Source organism: Podarcis raffonei, chromosome 10 (genome assembly GCF_027172205.1).
Source record: "Podarcis raffonei isolate rPodRaf1 chromosome 10, rPodRaf1.pri, whole genome shotgun sequence".
In the NCBI taxonomy this organism is placed as follows: Eukaryota; Metazoa; Chordata; class Lepidosauria; order Squamata; family Lacertidae; genus Podarcis; species Podarcis raffonei.
The window spans coordinates 75,619,135-75,636,861 of record NC_070611.1 but is presented as its reverse complement, the minus strand read 5'-3'; the positions used below and the strand labels follow the sequence as shown (position 1 = coordinate 75,636,861).

The window sequence follows — 17,727 nt, the reverse complement described above, 5'->3', positions numbered from 1 at the left end:
AAATCCTCCTCTCTTTTTCCACATTTAGGAACTGACTCCAAAGTCACACATCCAGAGCCCCCAACTGTTGTTTAAGAGAGAACCAATTGTGAAATGGACCTTCGCTTTGGGGATGAGCTGGCCTCAGGCGGCACTGTGTCTTGAGCAGGGTCGCCTAGTGGGAGGCGAGGGCTCTTCTCTGCGCCCTTTGACCTTGGGACCTGGACCGGAGGATGTGGCTGGGCTCCTGTGCTGACCTCAGCCTTGCCCCCAGTGTTCCGACACAGTCCTAGAGTCAAAGGGTAGGTGATGCTCTGGCCTGGGCAAGATGTCTGCGTGGCAAGGAAGGCCAGTAAAGACAGGGCTCCCTTTCGCTTCAGAGCTCTTGGGATTGGAAAGCCGGGAAAGGGCAGAAAGGTGGGAAGGTCAGGATGGAGGGAGGAGGTCAGTCTTAGGGAGGGCTGCCTCTTTGAAGTTCCATACAGAACTCACAAAGGATTTGCAATATCTATACAGACACACAAACACAGAAATCGATAAGATATATTTATCACGGCATGCGGCATGCACTTTTAGGGACCAGGGAGAAATAATGCGGGCATTGTTTTCAAAACATTGCTGTCACTCATGTCATGATGTTGATGCTCTTCTGCCTTGCAGAGGGTTGGCTCAGATGCTACAATTCTATGACTAGTCAGAAATCTTGCCAGTTCATTGTCAGTAGCTCAGTCAATATGGCAATATGGGTTTGAGCCCCACGTTGGGGAAAGATTCCTGCATTGCAGGGGTTGGACTAGAGGACCCTTGGGTTTCCCTTCCAACTCTACAAGACTATGATTCAAAGGGCTTGCTCTTGCCACCCTTCTTGGTGACACCAAGCTGTGACTCTGAAGCTTATAAATGGATATGAAATGAACCACGCAGCAGCATGGACTGTGTTGAAGAGTCTTATCAGCAAAGGGGGTTGATTTCAATTAAAAACAACCCACGGGAAGGTCTGAAGTTTGATGGGAAATGGCAAAGGAGAGGGTCATTTGTGGGAGGGTAGAGTCTGTCCAGACAAGCAACTTCTGTGTAATCTGCTCCTCGGAGGCATTGTCCTAGCTGCATCCCATAATCATGCTGTCTCCAGTGTGGGGCACATGCCCCTTTCCCTAGCTGCTGTCTCGCATTTCCTCCTTCCCTGCCCAAACTTTTACGCACTGCACTCAGACTTTCTCTTGGAGAGCAGCTCCACGTCTAGTCCATCCTTAAAGCAGCCGGAGGGCCCACAATGCATGTGTGCAGGGGTTGACAGACAGGCATAGATTACTGCCATGTGCACTCTGTGGGGCTTCCCTTGCACATGATCCAGAGGCTACGGTTGGGGCAAGATGCTGCAGCATGAAGTTGTTAGCAAACAGCACTTGTGCTCAAGAGACCTGTACTGGCTGCCAATTTGCTACCAGGCCAGGTTCAAGGTGCTACTGCTGGCATATAAAGCACTTAACAACTTGAGACCAGTCTACCTGAGAGATTGCTTTGCTCCATATAATCTCATCTGACTGCTTCCATTGGAGGAATTTGTACTATTGCAGTTGCGACATAATACCCATTCTGCCTTTGCAAGCATTCGATCGATTAGTGTGGCAACACCTAAACCAGGCATAGGCAAACTCGGCCCTCCAGATGTTTTGGAACTACAACTCCCATCATCCCTAGCTAACAGGACCAGTGGTCAGGGATGATGGGGGTTGTAGTCCCAAAACATCTGGAGGGCCGAGTTTGCCTATGCCTGACCTAAACTCTGGAACTCCCTGCCTACTGATCTCAAGTAGGTGCCTTCACTGCATTCTTTTCAGCGCCTGCTGAAAACATTATTGTTTGGGCAAGCCTACCTAGAGGCGTAGAAAGTTGGTGAGAATCTTTTCCTGTTTCAGTAGCTTAACCGTTTGCATGCTTTAAAGCATTGCTGTGACATTTTCTTCTCGTAAATGGCCTTGAGGTTTTTTAACAATCAAGCAAAAAGGAATCTCTGCTGCAGGAGCCGGCGAGGAGACTCTGGTGGGCAGGAGGAGGGGCAAGGCCACACTGGCTTCCAGGGCTTTGAGCCCAGCCTCATTTGGCGAGCCAAGGTCTCCTCAGCCTGGGCCAAACCTAATGAGACCTGTGAAACTGGTTTGGCTCCCCACTTTCCCTCCGGGCGGCACATGGGTGCAGTTGAGCAAATGTGTAAGTTGCTTTAGATTGTCTGGGGCAAGATAAATCAACTAACCAATGTAACAAACAAACAAATAAGGGTTTGATTATTTTTAAGGTGAGAACAGACACACCCAAGTGCTAGGAATGCACCCAGGCTCATCATTTTAGGACAGTAGGGGAACAGGGGACGGGAGCATGGGAGGAGAAGGCTGGTCTGGACACACTCCAAGGGCAGGGGAAGGAGGGAGGGAATGCCCGAGTGGGGGAGGGGATCAGCCTTTCCCTCATCTCCCCCTGCCTCTGCCCCCACCACCTTCAAAAACAACCTCCAGGGGTTCTGCCTGCTGTCCCCCAGTCCTACCATGCTGGCTGGAGCCGTGGAGAGCTTCTGCCTTATACTGGCACCCACGCCCCTTGGCGCATCAAGCTGGGTACGGTACGATCGCATCTCACACGGGGGTTCGGTTCCAAGGGTTCTGCATATGTGCAGAATCACGTATACTGCGCACTTGGATCCACCTCCCCGTGCGAGCACCCCTAGTTCAGGGTTGCCATATTTTGAAAAAGAGGACATATTTTCTGACTTCTCCTTTTAACTATGGATTGCTATGATGGCTCTACCTGTGAAAAAGAGGGCGTGTCCTGGGAAAAGAGGACATATGGCAATCCCACCCAAGTTCCCTAGAGCTGGCGCACTGGGAAGACCTTGCCCCCCAAGTGAGGCAGAGAGCTTAAAAGTTCTTTTTGCGCAGGACGAACCTAGCACAAAACCTAATAGGAATTCAGATGGTCTTGTGAGAGCATCCCATAAGCAGTGCACCAAGAGGGCCTTGCCTCTGCCCGCCCCGCAAGCAAATCACAGAGTTTTACAGATGTGGCATTTCCCGGAACCAAAAGTGTTTCCCAGCTCTCCTGACTTGTAACCTGCACAATTCCAACCAGACAACCTCCAGCCATGTATGGCTGAAATGTCACAGGTGAAACACGCGTGAGATGCGATCGTACTGTATTTTCTACACCGGCCGGCAGCCGTGACTCTCCAGAGCTTCAGGAAGCGGCCCAGCTCTGCCTGGAGGTGATGCCACCGGGGAATCGAATCTGGGATTTCCTTCTGCCTGCTCTCCCGCCCCCTTCCCCCGCCCCCTTTCCCAGCCACCCGTCTGGCTTACCGTGCTGCGACCACGGGGGACTTCTTCCCAGGATCCAACACGCTCCCAGCGGGCTCCTCCCCCAGGGAGCGCGTGTCCTTGTTCAGCTGCTGGAGCCGGGAGCTGAGCTCGCTGATCACAGTTGGTTTGTCATCCTCAGCCCCATGCGTTGGCCTGCTGTCCAGGGGGTCCCCCCACAGCTTGGACCTTCGCTGAAAGAGGTAGCGTGGCCGGCCGATGCTGGCGGAAGCCAGCATGGCCGCGTGTTGCTGGGAGATGAGCTCGCTGTCCGAAGACTGCTTCAAGAGAGGGTCCCTGAAAGTAACCGGCCCCTTGCTGAGCTGGGACTTGAGTTTTGGCTTTGGAGGCACTGGTGGCTTCTCGAGTATAAAAGTTTGTCCGTCCGCAAAGGAAGTGTAGGTGTCGGTGGGCTCCCCGCTCTCGGAGGACAGAGTGGACATGCTGGAGACGGTGGAGATGGTGCTTGTGGTCTCCAGGTGGTGATCGCTCGAGCTCCTGGTGTCCACCTCTTCCACTCCAGAGTCCGCCGCGGACTCCGGGGCTGTGGGGGCATCAGAGGGCTTCCCTGAGGGTGTTCCACCAGCGGTAGAAGGTGCTACAGCGGCCGCTGGCATGGATGGCGTGGCGATGACGGGAGAGGCCAGCTGGCTGATGGGGGTGCCGGGGGTGGTGACCAGGACCCCGTTCGCAAACTCGTCCGGCGGAGGAACCAGACCGATCTTGGCCAGCTCCTCTCGCGTCTCCTCGTCGCTCGAAGACAGCTGGGCGGGTGGCAGGGTGACCGTGTAGGGCTCCACCTCCTCCTCTGAGCTCCCTTGACCCAGGGTCTTGTCAGAGACCGGGCTGACGGGTGCCACCCCAGCCACGGGGCTGGGCTGTGCCTCGGCCAGGGATGCCTCCGTGGGCTCCAGGCCCCCCTCGGGAATGGGCGGCTTCTCCTCTTTCGCCTCGAGACCGAGGTCCTGGCCATTGCTCGTGGCGTGGACCATGACGAGGCCGGCCGTCTTCTGCTGCGACGTGTCCACGATGCTGATGATCATTGACTTCCGGTCCTCCGCTTTCCTCTCCTCCTTGGCGGGGGTCTCGGCCCGCGCCTCGCCCTCTTTCCTCGCCGCAGCTGGCATCCCCCAGTGGCTCTGCGCCGGGGACAAGACTCCCGGTGTGGGCGCCTTGACCCCGGGCGAGTAGGCGGGTGAGCCGAGGGCCCCTCCCTCCAGCTCCCCCCTCTCGTGCTCTTTGGTTTGGATGTCCACAAACAGGGGCGCCGCGCGGTCCGAGTCCGGGCTGTGGATGGGGGTGGGCGCCCTGGAGGGGACCTGGGTGGACAGCGCCCGCTCCCTTGCGGCCAGCGCAAGCGCCAGAGGCGAGTTGGGATCCAGGGGCTTCCCCGTGAGAGGGTGGATGAACGTCGACGAGGAGCTGCTGATCAATGGCTTTAAAGCTGAGACGGGGGAAGGCAGAAGGACGTCCCGGCTGCCCAGGAGCCGCTCATCAATCGACCTCGACTGCTGCAGCGATGGCATCTCGATGGTGGGGGGGCTGCCTTCAATGGCCCCGACCGAGAGGAAGACAGTGGATTTCCGCTTTTCGTCGAGGCGCCGATCTCTGTCCTTCATGACCCCGGCGATGGCAGTGGCGAAGGGGAGGCTGGAGGCGTCCACCTGCTGCGGCTGGTACTCCATGCCCAGGCGGTGGCTGCGCCGGGTGGGGGACGGCTCCCGTGTGAAGCCCCCCATGATGGAGAGGGCCGCCCGCTCCTGGGCGTCCTCCACCTGCAGCTGCTTCACCAGCGGGCTCTTCTTCCTCTGGGGCTTGGCGGGGGTGAAGAGGCTGACGTTGAACTGGCCCATGTTGGCGTAGGGGTTGTCCACGGCGCGCCCCTTCCGCTTCAGCTTCTCGGGCGGGGTGGCCGAGGGGGCGGGGCGGGGGATGTCGGTGGGCTCCACGGGGACGTGCGAGGAGTCCTGCAGGATGATCATGGAGCGTGCCCGCTTCTGCCGCTCGGGGTAAGGGAGGGGCGTCCTCGCCTGGTCGTACATCTCGGCCGCGCTGATCACCTGCGGCAGCCCATGGAGCTTGGCCTCCAAGCCCGGCTTGAAGCTGGAGCGGATCGTGTCGTAGACCCTTCCTGGGGGCGGAGGGGGGGAGAAGGACGGGGGAGGGCCCGTGTCAAAGTAATAGGGGGACGGCGGAGGGGGAGGGGCCGTCTGGGGCGGGGGTGGGATGCCATGCCCTTCCCGGACCGTGTCTTGCATGGAGGTGCTCCGGGGGAACTTCCCGTCCATTAGGGAAGCAGCAAATTTCTCATCTTCACCTGCAAACCAGCACAAGAGGAAATGTCAAGGATTGCTCAGCGGGAAAGGAAACAACGGGTTGGCAAAGCAGGAAGTGAGTCACAGACCCCCTCATAGGCTGCCCCTGGTCCTGCTGGCCACTCCCCTTCCTAAGGCTCAGGTTGAACCGGGTTGGGCAGCTTGTGGTGCCCCCCAGATGCTGTTGGACTCCACCCAATGGCTGTGTAGGGCATCCGAGTTGCCGCTGAGACCATATTACACCGGTCCTTAAAGACCTACATTGGCTCCCAGTACGTTTCTGAGCACAATTCAAAGGGTTTGTGCTGACCTAGAAAGCCCTAAACGGCCTCGGTCCAGTATACCTGAAGGAGCGTCTCCTCCCCCATCGTTCTGCCCGGACACTGAGGTCCAGTGCCGAGGGCCTTCTGGTAGTTCCCTCCCTGCCAGAAGCCAAGTTACAGGGAACCAGGCAGAGGGCCTTCTCAGTGGTGGCGCCCACCCTGTGGACACCCTCCCATCAGCTGTCAAGGAAATAAAGAACTACCGGACTTTTAGAAGACATCTGAAGGCAGCCCTGTTTAGGGGAGTTTCTGTTTAATGTTTGAAGTTTTATTCTGTTTTCAGCGTTCTGTTAGAAGCCGCCCAGAGTGGCTGGGGAAACCCGGCCAGATGGGCGGGGTATAGATAATAAAATTATTATTGCTATTATTATTATCATCTGTGTTCAGCGGTGGATACTGGCTGCCAGTAGGCAAATGGGAGCCCAGGTCTGGTTGGGCTTGTGCCTTCATGCAACCCGCCACTTGTGGGCTTCCCATTCAGGCATTTATTTATTTTTTTAAAAAATTTTTTTATTGATTTTCCAACATAAATTATAACACATTACAACTGACAATACAAAAACAAACAAACATATAAACATGTATAATTTCATAATCTTTTTTCCTTAAACCCAATTTCAACGACTTCCCCATGCCTCCCTTTTCTGCATTCATGTTTTAAACTTTTTCAGCAACCCCTGATCTCCATTACTTATAATTCACTTTCTTTAACCTTTTTCTCTTACCCAATCATTTCCCATTCAGGCATTTAGCTAGCCACGCTGGTCCTGGATGATGAGCCCCCTTTGGCCTGACCCAGCTGCTGCCTGAAGGGCTCTTCTAGAACACTTTTCTAAGCAAAACCTCACCTAGTGCCTGTTTAGGAGAAGCCTCAGTGGTATGTAGGGCGGGCTGGCCTCCCTCTTTAGTTTTCTTTTCAAATGGTTTTATGGAACTTCAAAATATTAACAAACGAGTTTCTCAGACATACAGGCAACGGCCATTTTAGGCATTTCCAATTGATGAGGGGGTCCTTGGAAGAGGGCGATTTTAGGAACTAACATTGTACGGTCATACTTCTTGTTACGTTCAGTTCAGGTTACGTCTTTTCAGATTGCGTCCTACAGTGACCCGGAAATAACGGAACGGGTTACTTCTGGGTTTCGCCACTTGTGCATGCACAGATGTTCAGAACGATGTCACGCGCGTGCGCAGAAGCGGCAAATTACGACCCACACAGGCGCAAACGTGCAGATGCGGGTTGCATTCTGCTCATGTTGCGAACGGGCCTCCGGAACAGTGGCATCTTGGTTTAAGAACAGTCCAGTTTAAGAACGATTTGGTTTACAAACGCCGCAAAACCAGAAGTAGTGTCCCAGTTTGCGAACTTTACCCCGGTCTAAGAACAGAATCTGAACGGTGAAAGGGCAGCGGCGGCGGGAGGCCTCATTAGGGAAAGTGCACCTTGGTTTAAGAACAGTTTTGGTTTAAGAATGGACTTCTAGAATGGAAGTTCGTAAACCGAGGTACCACTGTAATGCCAAGAGAAATTATAATAAACTTTACCATTAACTTTGCAGCGTTTTACTTATTGCATAGACTTCTTTGCTGCTACAGGATGCAGATGGTGGGATAGAATGATGATGGTGATATTTAAAAAAACCCCCAAAAGCAAGAAATCCTCCCTGGTTTCTGCAAGCTAAACCGTCCCATTACTTGGGGATACTTTCCAGCCATGTGCTCCCCTGTTTGTATATGCAATAAAACCATGCCAGACATCATGGAAATTGTCACGTTTCTCTTGTCCCCTTGACACTTTTAATTTGTGCGATAACTTTTCCAGTAAGGCTGTTTGCCAAAACTATGTGATACCACTGCAGTCCCCTGTCCCATCCACCTAAAGCAAGGACTTGCTGCCAGTCTAAAATGCTCAAACATTTGCAACTTTACTGTGGTTTTGTTTGCTAAATCTCTGGGACGATCCATTGAAAAGTTTCTGCTCTCTGGAGTTCTTGACATGGATCCTGGCAGCTGCCCACATCCTCAGTTGCCCCAGCTTTTGCTTCAGTATAAAAATACACGGAGCTTAGCATTAGCTGGGCGGGGAAAACAAGTCACAAATTATGTGTTGCCAATGGCTTGGAGAGCCCTGAAAAATCTTATGCTGCTTGATGGGGGTTTATCTTCTATAAAACAAACACAGCCCCAGGACTCCATCTCCACAGTACAATGTGAAATTTGGCTTTCCTAATCGTCTTAAGTACTCTGCCAACCTAATATTAAGTCTCTTCTGGATATAATGTGCTGCTTTTTTTCTTTGGCACTTCTATTATTTTTATTGTATCCATTTCTTTGATTTACTTCAATAAAGACTTTGAAAGAAATGCCGTCAGTGTCCCAGTCCTGTAGGACGCTGGCCATGCACACAAAAGCGAGAGCCAAGGAACATGGCACATTCAGGACTGGCAACCTCAACAGACAAGGTGCAGCAGCAGGAGCCCCAGAGAGGGGCCAGCAAGAACAGGTTTCCTAAGGAAAAGGCCAAGAAGAGCCAGTCTGTTTCAGCCACTCATCCATGTGGTCATCCTGCTCTTCAACTCCAGCCGGCCTTGTTAAGGAGAAGTTGCCACTGTAGATTCTGGCGTATTAGGCGACTGGGCATATAAGACGACCCCCAACTTTTGCTGTTCAATTTTAGAGTTTTAGAGTTATAAAGTTTGAGCGCTGCAAGGGGCAGAGCGCGCACCCTTCTGCTGCCTCTGCCATTGCAGCAGCAGCAGCCCGCGGTGAGGCGTTTGACGGGCAGGCGGGTGAGCGCCACGCTCAGAAGGACTTTCCACGTCCCCTTCTGTGGGGAGGGAGGAGGAGCGACGGCAGAAGGGGTGCCTCTGCTCATCGGCTCCCTCTCTTCCTTCCCAACCCGTATACCTGGCGTATAAGACGACCTCCGACTTTTGGGATGATTTTCCAGGGATAAAAAGTCGTCTTGTACGCCGGAACATATGGTACTTAGAACTTAGCTACTTAGCCCTCCCCAAAACAGCACACAGAATTCAGGCCACTGCCCTTCAGAGTTCAAACTGCTCTGAATTTTGCAATGTAGTTTTCCACCTATGTAAACACCCAGGATAAAGTGTGCCGGAAGAGGAAGAGGAAGAAGAGGAAGAGGAAGAGGAAGAGGAAGAAGAAGAAGAAGAGGAAGAAGATGAAAGGTTGTTTTCTGCTGCTCCAGAGAAGCGGACACGGAGCAATGGATCCAAACTACAAGAAAGAAGATTCCACCTAAACATTAGGAAGAACTTCCTGACAGTAAGAGCTGTTTGACAGTGGAATTTGCTGCCAAGGAGTGTGGTGGAGTCTCCTCCTTTGGAGGTCTTTAAGCAGAGGCTTGACAACCATATGTCAGGAGTGCTCTGATGGTGTTTCCTGCTTGGCAGGGGGTTGGACTCGATGGCCCTTGTGGTCTCTTCCAACTCTATGATTCTATGATTCTATGATGATGATCTTGGTGAAAAAAACATACAAATATATTATGGGGAATCGCTTTGCAAAAACGTGCATATTAGCAGAAACTCCCACTAAAAGGCTGATGAATTTTCATGAGGATGTTTTTAAAGAATATATAAAATGGCTAACTGATGTGGAAATGTGGAGAACTGGATTTTAGATTGGCAAAACGAGAAACAGTAAGCTGGCGAATTTGCACACCCCTTGCTACGATTGCATTTCAACACACACTGCAGCCTCTACAAGTGAAACTGAAGCACCTCAAAATCCCCTAAAAAGACAGTTGGCGTTGGAAGTCCCCCTACAAGTGGACCTGTCCTGAGAGCCACCAGCTGGAGGTGAATTTACTAATTCAGGCCCCGGCATCCAGGCCCCAAAGCCCTCAAAGAGAGGCTCACAACACAGCAGTTACAAACCTTCTCTTTCCTGCAAACACCCCTCCATTATACTGTCTATCGTGCTCCTCTTTCTGGACAGGCCAGTGGCATTTCTGCACCACCAGAAGGTGGGGTCTACTACACAAATAAACCTGTAAGCCCAAAGCAAACTGCCGAGTTTCACACAGCTCATCTGGGGCACAGAGCTGCAACCTGGCCAACTCCTGCGGGTTCCGAAGGCTTGCGGATAGCTTCCTGAAGCCTGGAGAGCGAGAGGGGTCAGTGCGCACCAACCCCTCTCAAGGCAAATCTAAAAAAATGTAGTATAAACACCGACAACTGGGAAACACTGGCCTGCGAGTGCTCCACTTGGAGAACAGCCTTGACCAAAGGTGTCATGGGCTTTGAAGACACAGGACGCAAGGGAGAAACGTGCTAAGAGGAAGACACGCTTGGCAAATCCACACTGGCAAATCCACACTGTGATCAACTCCCACCCGGGAACCAATGTCCCCACTGTGGAAGGACGTGTGGATCCAGAACTGGTCTCCACAGTCACTTACAGACTCATTGTTAAAACCGTGTTTATGGAAGGCAATCTGACTCGGCTACAAGGGATTGCCAAAGAAGAAGAAGAGAACAGGACTGGGCATATCCTTCTTGGCAGTTGTTTTTGGGGTATGTGTGCAAACTCTTCTCTGCCTCGCTCACCATGCAATTCAGTGGAGAAAATATCTCCATTAACCTACATGGGGTGGGAGAATAGAGAGTTCGAATCCCCAGAAAGGGCAAGGAAAAGGAATCGCAGCCCCTCAGCGTGAACTTTGTTTCACACCAAGGTTCCTTAGCAGGGCAGGTGGGCTTCCACCTTCACCTGTCTCTTGTGTGTGGGGGGGTGCAGTCTATTATTTCTCCGCAAGCAAGTTAATTGAGAAAGCAATCCTGCCATTAACTTGAATGGGATGGGGAGAGAGGCTGGACTGCCAGGGCAACGACTGTCCTTGGTTGACCCCTGAGTTGGCGAGGCTCATTGACAGAAACATGAAATAGAGCCTTCAGTGTCATTGGCCCAGTCTTTAGGGAGCTCTGCCAAGGGAAGCCGAGAAGGCAACTTCTGCCTCAGTTTTGAGACGTCTGCCGAAAACTTCTTCATTCCATCAGACAATTAAGAATACCTTTCCAGCTCGTTGATGGGCCTCTTAATTTTTATGTATTTTCATTATATATAGGTATTATTGTCAACCACTTTGATGTTGTTTATGACTTAGTGGTATATGCAGATTTGCATAAATAATAAAAGGAAAGAAAATGGCTGCAGTATTTGGAAATCTCTTATTGAAATAATAATAATAATAATAATAATAATAATAATAATAATAATAATAATACGTGTCCCCTACCCATCTCACTAGGTTACTGCAGCCTCACTGGGCTGTTTCCAACAAATATAAAAGCATACTAAAACATTAAAAACTTTGGTCTAGATTCAACCAGAATCTTCCATTCCCTTTGAAAAAAGAAACAGCACAATTTTTGGGTGTGCGCTGAAGAGGAGGGAGTTCTGTGCAACTTTGGAAACCCCGACTTGCTTGCTCTGTGGGATCAAGACAGACCAACCCCACTGGATAAGAATAAGAATTTATACCTCACCCATCTGGCTGGGTTTCCCCAGCCACTCTGGGTGGCTCCCAACAGAACACTAAAAACACGATAAAACATCAAACATTAAAAACTTTGCCAAACAGGGCTGCCTTCAGATGTCATCCAAAAGTCATATAGTTCTTTATCTCCTTGACATCTGAAGGGAGGGCGTTCCACAGGGCGGGCGCCACCACCAAGAAGGCCCTGTGCCTGGTTCCCTGTAGCTCCACTTCTCACAGGGAGGGAACCACCAGAAGGCCCTCAGCACTGGACCTCAGTGTCCAGGCAGAACAATAGCCCGGGATAACCGCGCAGCCTGCATTCGCTCCATAAGACACACACACACATTTCCCCTTACTTTTTAGGAGGGGAAAAGTGTGTCTTATAGAATGAAAAATACGGTATCTATTGCTATGAGGACTCTCATTTCACATTCCCATGAAAACGAGGACGTGTCCTGGAAAAAAGAGGCCACATGGAAGAACCTTCGAGCTGTGAGAGCTCTTCAACTGTGGAACGGACTCCCTCAGAAACCTTCCTTGAAGGTTTGCAAGCAAGGGGCTGGACTAGATTAGCCCTGGGGTCCCTCTACCATTCTATGATTCTGCTGCTCCACGAATCTTGCCATCGTGCCTCTTTCCCTGAGTGTTTTGTGACTCTGTCGAACCAGATTCCTGGAGTATCTGGGAATGCCAGCCCTCAGCTCCGAAGTGAATCACTGGCGGATTGTTGCCATTGTCCATAATTAACTCTTTGGGAATCCCTGGAGGGAAGACGTGGTGGCTCACAATGCCTGACGACGGGGCTGTTCTCTGTGTTGTCCAACATATCATTAAAAGCGCGCCAGTGACTAGCAGGGTGCTAATCGGAGGCAATTAGTCCTTTTTAATACCAACAGAGCTGAGTCAAAGTGGGTCAGAGGATGCGCAGGGATCTCATGAAATCACAGAGCCAGAGAGGAAGAGGCCATGTGTTCTACTCTTTTGCCCTGTGGTACAATTCACTTGGCAGGAAGAGCCCATGACCAACGCTTTTATACACCTTCACTGGTTTCTTTTCCAGGGACAGCACTTGGATAACCAACTCAAAAAGAGGCAGGAGGGTCGCTGGATGAGGCCAGTGGTCCATCTAACACAACATCCTCTTCTCAACAGTTCAAAAAGAGGAAATGTCCCCAAAACGAGGAGGTTGGTAAAAAGGGAAGTTGAAAGGCAAAGTTAAGAGGGTTAAATCACTCCCAAAAGCTTGGGTGTTGTTTACAAAAACACAATACAGTCAAACCTCGGTTGTCAAATATAATCCATTCCGGAAGACCGTTCAACTTCAGAAACATTCAACAACCGAGGCAACGGATGTTCAGGTTCCGAAAAACGTTTGAAAACCGGAGCATTTGCTTCCGGGTTTCCGGCGTCCGGGAGCCGAAACGTAAGATAACGGAGGCATTCGCAAACCAAGGTTTGACTCAACCGGAGCGTAGATCAGGTACTGTGAGGGCTAGGGGGACAACGGAATGGTTGATGAGTTTAGTCAAAGATGCTGTTAGAGGCAATAAGGCTTCCTTCAAAAAAAGCACGGAAGACTTGCCCAAAGGAAGAGAACAAAAAGAATACGAGGAAGTGAAAAGAAAACTGCCAATGTCCTAATCTCAAAGGCAAGTAAGAAGTGACATGATAGAAGTTTCTGAAATCGTGCATGGCATGGAGAAAGAGGATACGGAAGAGTTTTTCTCCATCTCTCCTAACTCTAGAAGTCATGGACATCAAATGAACCAAGCTGAAGGCTGGAAGATTGAGGGCAGATAAAAGGATAGCCCTTCCTTGGAGGTTTTTTAGCAGAGGTTGAACGGACGTCTGTCATGGATGCTTTAGCTAAAATCCCTGTATTGCAGGGGGTTGGACTAGATGACCCTCAGGGTCCCTCCAACTCTGCAATTCTAGGATATGAACTAGGACTTAATTCTAAAAGAGCAGCTACAACAGTCTGCAACAGCCAACGCAGAAGAGCCCCTTCAGGCCCCACAGAGGTCAACGCCTATTGTGGCAACTGCTCCCTTCTTCAGATGCAGGTAATTTGCTTTTGGAATAAAAATATCAGAGCTTGATGACTGCCCTCCTCCTTTGCCCTCCTCCTCAGATCCTGCTGCAGCCTGCTCTGAATCCACTTCCTTTAAAAAAAATAATGCCAATCATTGCCTTTTAAAATTCTAATTCTGGGTCTACCTGGAAGGGTTCCACTATGGAAAGCCAATCTTGGATCTCTGCTTCCCCATTCGTGTGCCTCAGTGTCACGCCGAGGAGGAACAGTTCGGGAGATGCTGGGCTGTGACTCACAGCCATTTATTCATCAGCGCCTCCAGAACATTTCCAGGCGCCCAGAAATGTCTCACACCATGAGGTCGCCCTTCCTCACTTTCTCAATGGGAGCGGCATTGTGGCCATGATGGGGATTGAGCAGAGAATTCTTTGGGTCTCCTGAATGCCACCAAATACCATTTGGGGTTCCTTATCTATCTGATGGGCATTTGCTTCTCAAGGCCCTTAACTTCAAGGATGCTCAAGACCAGGGAGAGGCAGCCAGCAGTGAAAAAGCTGAATGCTGTTCTAGGCTGCATCAAGAGAAGTGTGGTGCCCAGATCAAGGGAAGTAATAGTACCACTTTATTCTGCCTTGATCAGAGCATGCCTGGAATACTGTGTCCAGTTCTGCACAACACAATTTGTGAAGGATGTTGACAAGCTGGAAGGTGTGCAGAGGAGGGCAACGAAGATGATCGAGGGTGTGGAAGCTAAGCCTGATGAGGAATGGTTGAAGGAGCTGGGTATGTTAATTTTCTGAAAGTAAGAGCTATTCGGGAGGTTGTGGACTCTCCTTCCTTGGAGGTTTTTAAGCAGAGGTTGGATTGTCATGGATGCTTTAGCTGAGATTCCTGCATTGCAAGGCACTGGGCTTAATAATAATAATAATAATAATAATAATAATAATAATAATATTTTATTTATACCCCGCCCTCCCCAGTCAAGACTGGGCTCAGGGCGGCTAACACCCGATATAAAAACAAATTGGTTGAAATACAACTTAAAAACAAGATTAAAATACAACATTAAAACATTAAAATACAGCCTCATTTCAATGGAAACTCCAATCAAAAACTTTTGGGGGGATGAAAACGTCAAGTCTTCACCAAGGCTGACTATCCAGACTGGCCCTACGTGGGGCAGAAAAAAGCCAGGGAAGTCCCCAAATAAGAGTTCCATCACAGAAGGAGAAAGGAAAAAGGAAGAGGGGAAGGGGATCAAGTTGATTCCAAGCCGAAGGCCAGGTGGAACAACTCTGTCTTGCAGGCCCTGCGGAAAGAAATCAGATCCCGCAGGGCCCTGGTCTCATGAGACAGAGTGTTACACCAGGCCGGGGCCAGTGTTGAAAAGGCCCTGGCTCTGGTTGAGGCTAATCTGACTTCCTTAGGGACCTCTAGGGTGTTGCTATTTATGGACCTTAAGGTCCTCCATGGAGCATACAGGGAGATGACCCCTGGAGATCCCTTCCAACTCTACAGTGAGTCTATGATTAACCTGGTCCCATCCAGATGTTGCTGGACACAGCTCCCATCAGCCGCTGCCAGAAACTCTGGCCCTTGGGACTCTCAGCTGTGGCCTACAAGTGCAGCCATCTTACAAATCTCAGGCTTGCTGTGCGAGCTGATGGGACATCTGGAGCCTGAAACATCTGGAGGGCACCAGGTTGGTGAAAGCCATTTGTTCTCTTCTCCTGCCAGCTGTGAGCAGGGCTGCTCATACTCTTCCTCTGCAATGTTTGCAGTTCGAATCAGCGATAGCTTCAATTCTGCAGCACAGTGAACTCAGGCCAAACCAACTTCTTTTATATATTTTGAAACTGATTGTAGGAAGATTCAGAACAGAAAAAAAGAATTTTTTCATGCAGCACTTAGTTAAACTGTGGAACTCCCTCCCACAGGAGACCACCAACTTGGATCCAGCAAGACTCTCTCTATGTTCTTATAATTGCACTCCAATTGCATACCCAAAACAACCTTTCATTTGAGCCCTGGTTATAAGGCCAGAGGTCCTTTAAGCTGGCACTGTTTCCCTCCTGCCCAAGGCATTCCGAAGAGACTATTTCATTTCTGCTAAGACAAAGGCTTCTGAGCCGCGTGAGTGAGCAGGGCTGGTTTTGTGGCCAGTGAATCAAACCTGCCTTCCAAAGGACTGACTGGGCAGGGACACCCTTGCCGCGCATATGCTCCATCAGGCCACAGACCAAAGCATGGAGCTCTCCGCTACAAAAGCCAGGAAAAGATTTGCCTCGACAGTCACACAGAGCGGCTACCAGATGCCAAGTCTCTTATTGCACCAGAAGGATGGCGAGTGGCTTGGCTCCCAGCTGGCTCCTTGTCAGGAGGATGAACCTTCCTCAAAAGGTTCTTCCACCTGCTGAGGTCTCCAAGGTTAAAAAAAGAAAGAAGGTAAAGGTAAAGGACCCCTGGACGGTTAAGTCCAGTCAAAGGCGACTATGGGGTTGCGGCACTCATCTTCCTTTCAGGCTAAGGGAGCCAGTGTTTGTCCGCAGACAGCTTTCTGGGTCATGTGGCCAGCAGGACTAAACTGCTTCTGGAGCAACAGGACACCGTGACGAGTGCCAGAGCGCATGGAAACACACTTTACCTTCCTGCCGCCGTGGTACCTATTTATCTACTCACACTGGCATGCTTTCGAACTGCTAGGTTGGCAGGAGCTGGAATAGAGCAACGGGAGCTCACTCAGTCATGGGGATTTAAACCGCTGAACTTCTGATCGGCAAGGCCAAGAGGCTCAGCGGTTTAGACCACAGTGCCACCCGCGTCCCTATAGTCTCCAAGGTACAAACATCTCAGCCACATCATAGATGGGCCAGGTTGTCCCTTGAGCTCTCCCTGCATCCAACCCATTTGCCATGTCTGTGGGCTGCTTGTAGTGGTTCTGGTCAGCAGTGGATGGCATGGGAGGGCAGAGGTGCCCCATCAGGCCTCCCTGTCGATGAGTCACAGTTGCTTCCTGGGAGGAGGAGAAGGTAGGACGAGGCGGAATAAGATCACAGGAAGAGCTTGATGTGTCAGGCCAATGGCTCATCCCCTCCAATATCCTGTTCTCCCAGAGGCTGAGCAGCTCAAGAGCTCCTGTGGTGTCCAGCAACAGGTATTCAGGTGCATTGCTCCCTCCAACTGTGGAGGAAGAGCTGAGCCCTCACATCTAGTAGCCATGGATGTCTCCATGTCCAGTCCAAGTTGGGAGCCATCACGGCTTCTGCCACAATTTCAATCTGCACTGCCTGAAGAAGGACTTTTTGTTGACTATGCGGAACTAGCAAAACTGACCTGTAGGATCCCAAATCAGGAGGAAACAAAATTCCAAAGAGATTGGAGTAAATTTATAAAATATATAAGTAATAACTGTAGAAACTTGAAGACTCTGGCAGGAATGAAATAAATCTTACGACGTAGATAGGATTGGATACAATAAGGAACTGTGTAAAAGTAACTGAAGTAAGAAAACCTGTTGAAGGGAGGGAAGGAAGTCAACGTTCGGCAGAGTGTGGGGGAAGAAAGTGGGCAAATGACTGTTAAATTTCACCGTATTTTGTTTGTCTGTATTAAAGGTAAAACCAATAAAAAGCATTTTTTAAAAATGAAGAAGGAGGACTTTCTTTTGCCTGTCTTGAATCCCCCAACATTCAGTTTCATTGCATGTCCACAAGGCAGGGAGGGGGGAGAGGCGCAGAGCCATATTCCCACATGGCCAGGAGTGTGGAGGCAGCGGCAACGGACGGGACACAAGCTGCCTCAGACCAGGTCAGGCCTTTGGTCATCTGGAACGGCGATGTCTACCTTGACTGACCGAAGCTCTCTCCCCCTTATCGTATTGTGGCCCCACAGGTCTAACGCACAGCAACAGCAAGGGAGACATTTTTTACGACGGCAAAACTTAGAACCGTCGCGACAGCAAATCGTAGAACCACAGAATCGTAAAGCTGGAAGTTGGCTGCACTGCGCTGAGCCCCAAAGACCAGAGGGGAACAAAGAGGCTGCAAGCTGCCCTCTGGGACCCAACACAAAAACACCCTAGAGAAGCTGCCCTGTACCGAGTCGACCCATTGGCCCATCTAGCCCAGCTCTGTCTGCATGGGTTGGCAGCAGCTCTCTGGGGTTTTAGACAGGGGCCTGTCCCTGATCAAACCTGTGGCATTTTGCATGCAAACCATGCGCTCCA

General features: G+C 50.7%; 1 protein-coding gene across 13 annotated transcripts in view; it reads right to left on the bottom strand.

Moving 5' to 3' along the window:
- SHANK3 (SH3 and multiple ankyrin repeat domains 3) overlaps nucleotides 1-17,727 on the bottom strand; it is a 446,567-nt gene that overhangs the window by 17,324 nt on the left and 411,516 nt on the right. For all 13 annotated transcript variants that reach the window (XR_008332510.1, XR_008332512.1, XR_008332511.1 and 10 more), the window contains one exon: nucleotides 3,330-5,643. Coding sequence is in view for 10 of the 13 variants with exons in the window: in XM_053406551.1 (XP_053262526.1) it covers nucleotides 3,330-5,643 (2,314 nt within the window). In the remaining 3 variants the exon portion in view is untranslated. The remainder of the gene's footprint in view (nucleotides 1-3,329; nucleotides 5,644-17,727) is intronic.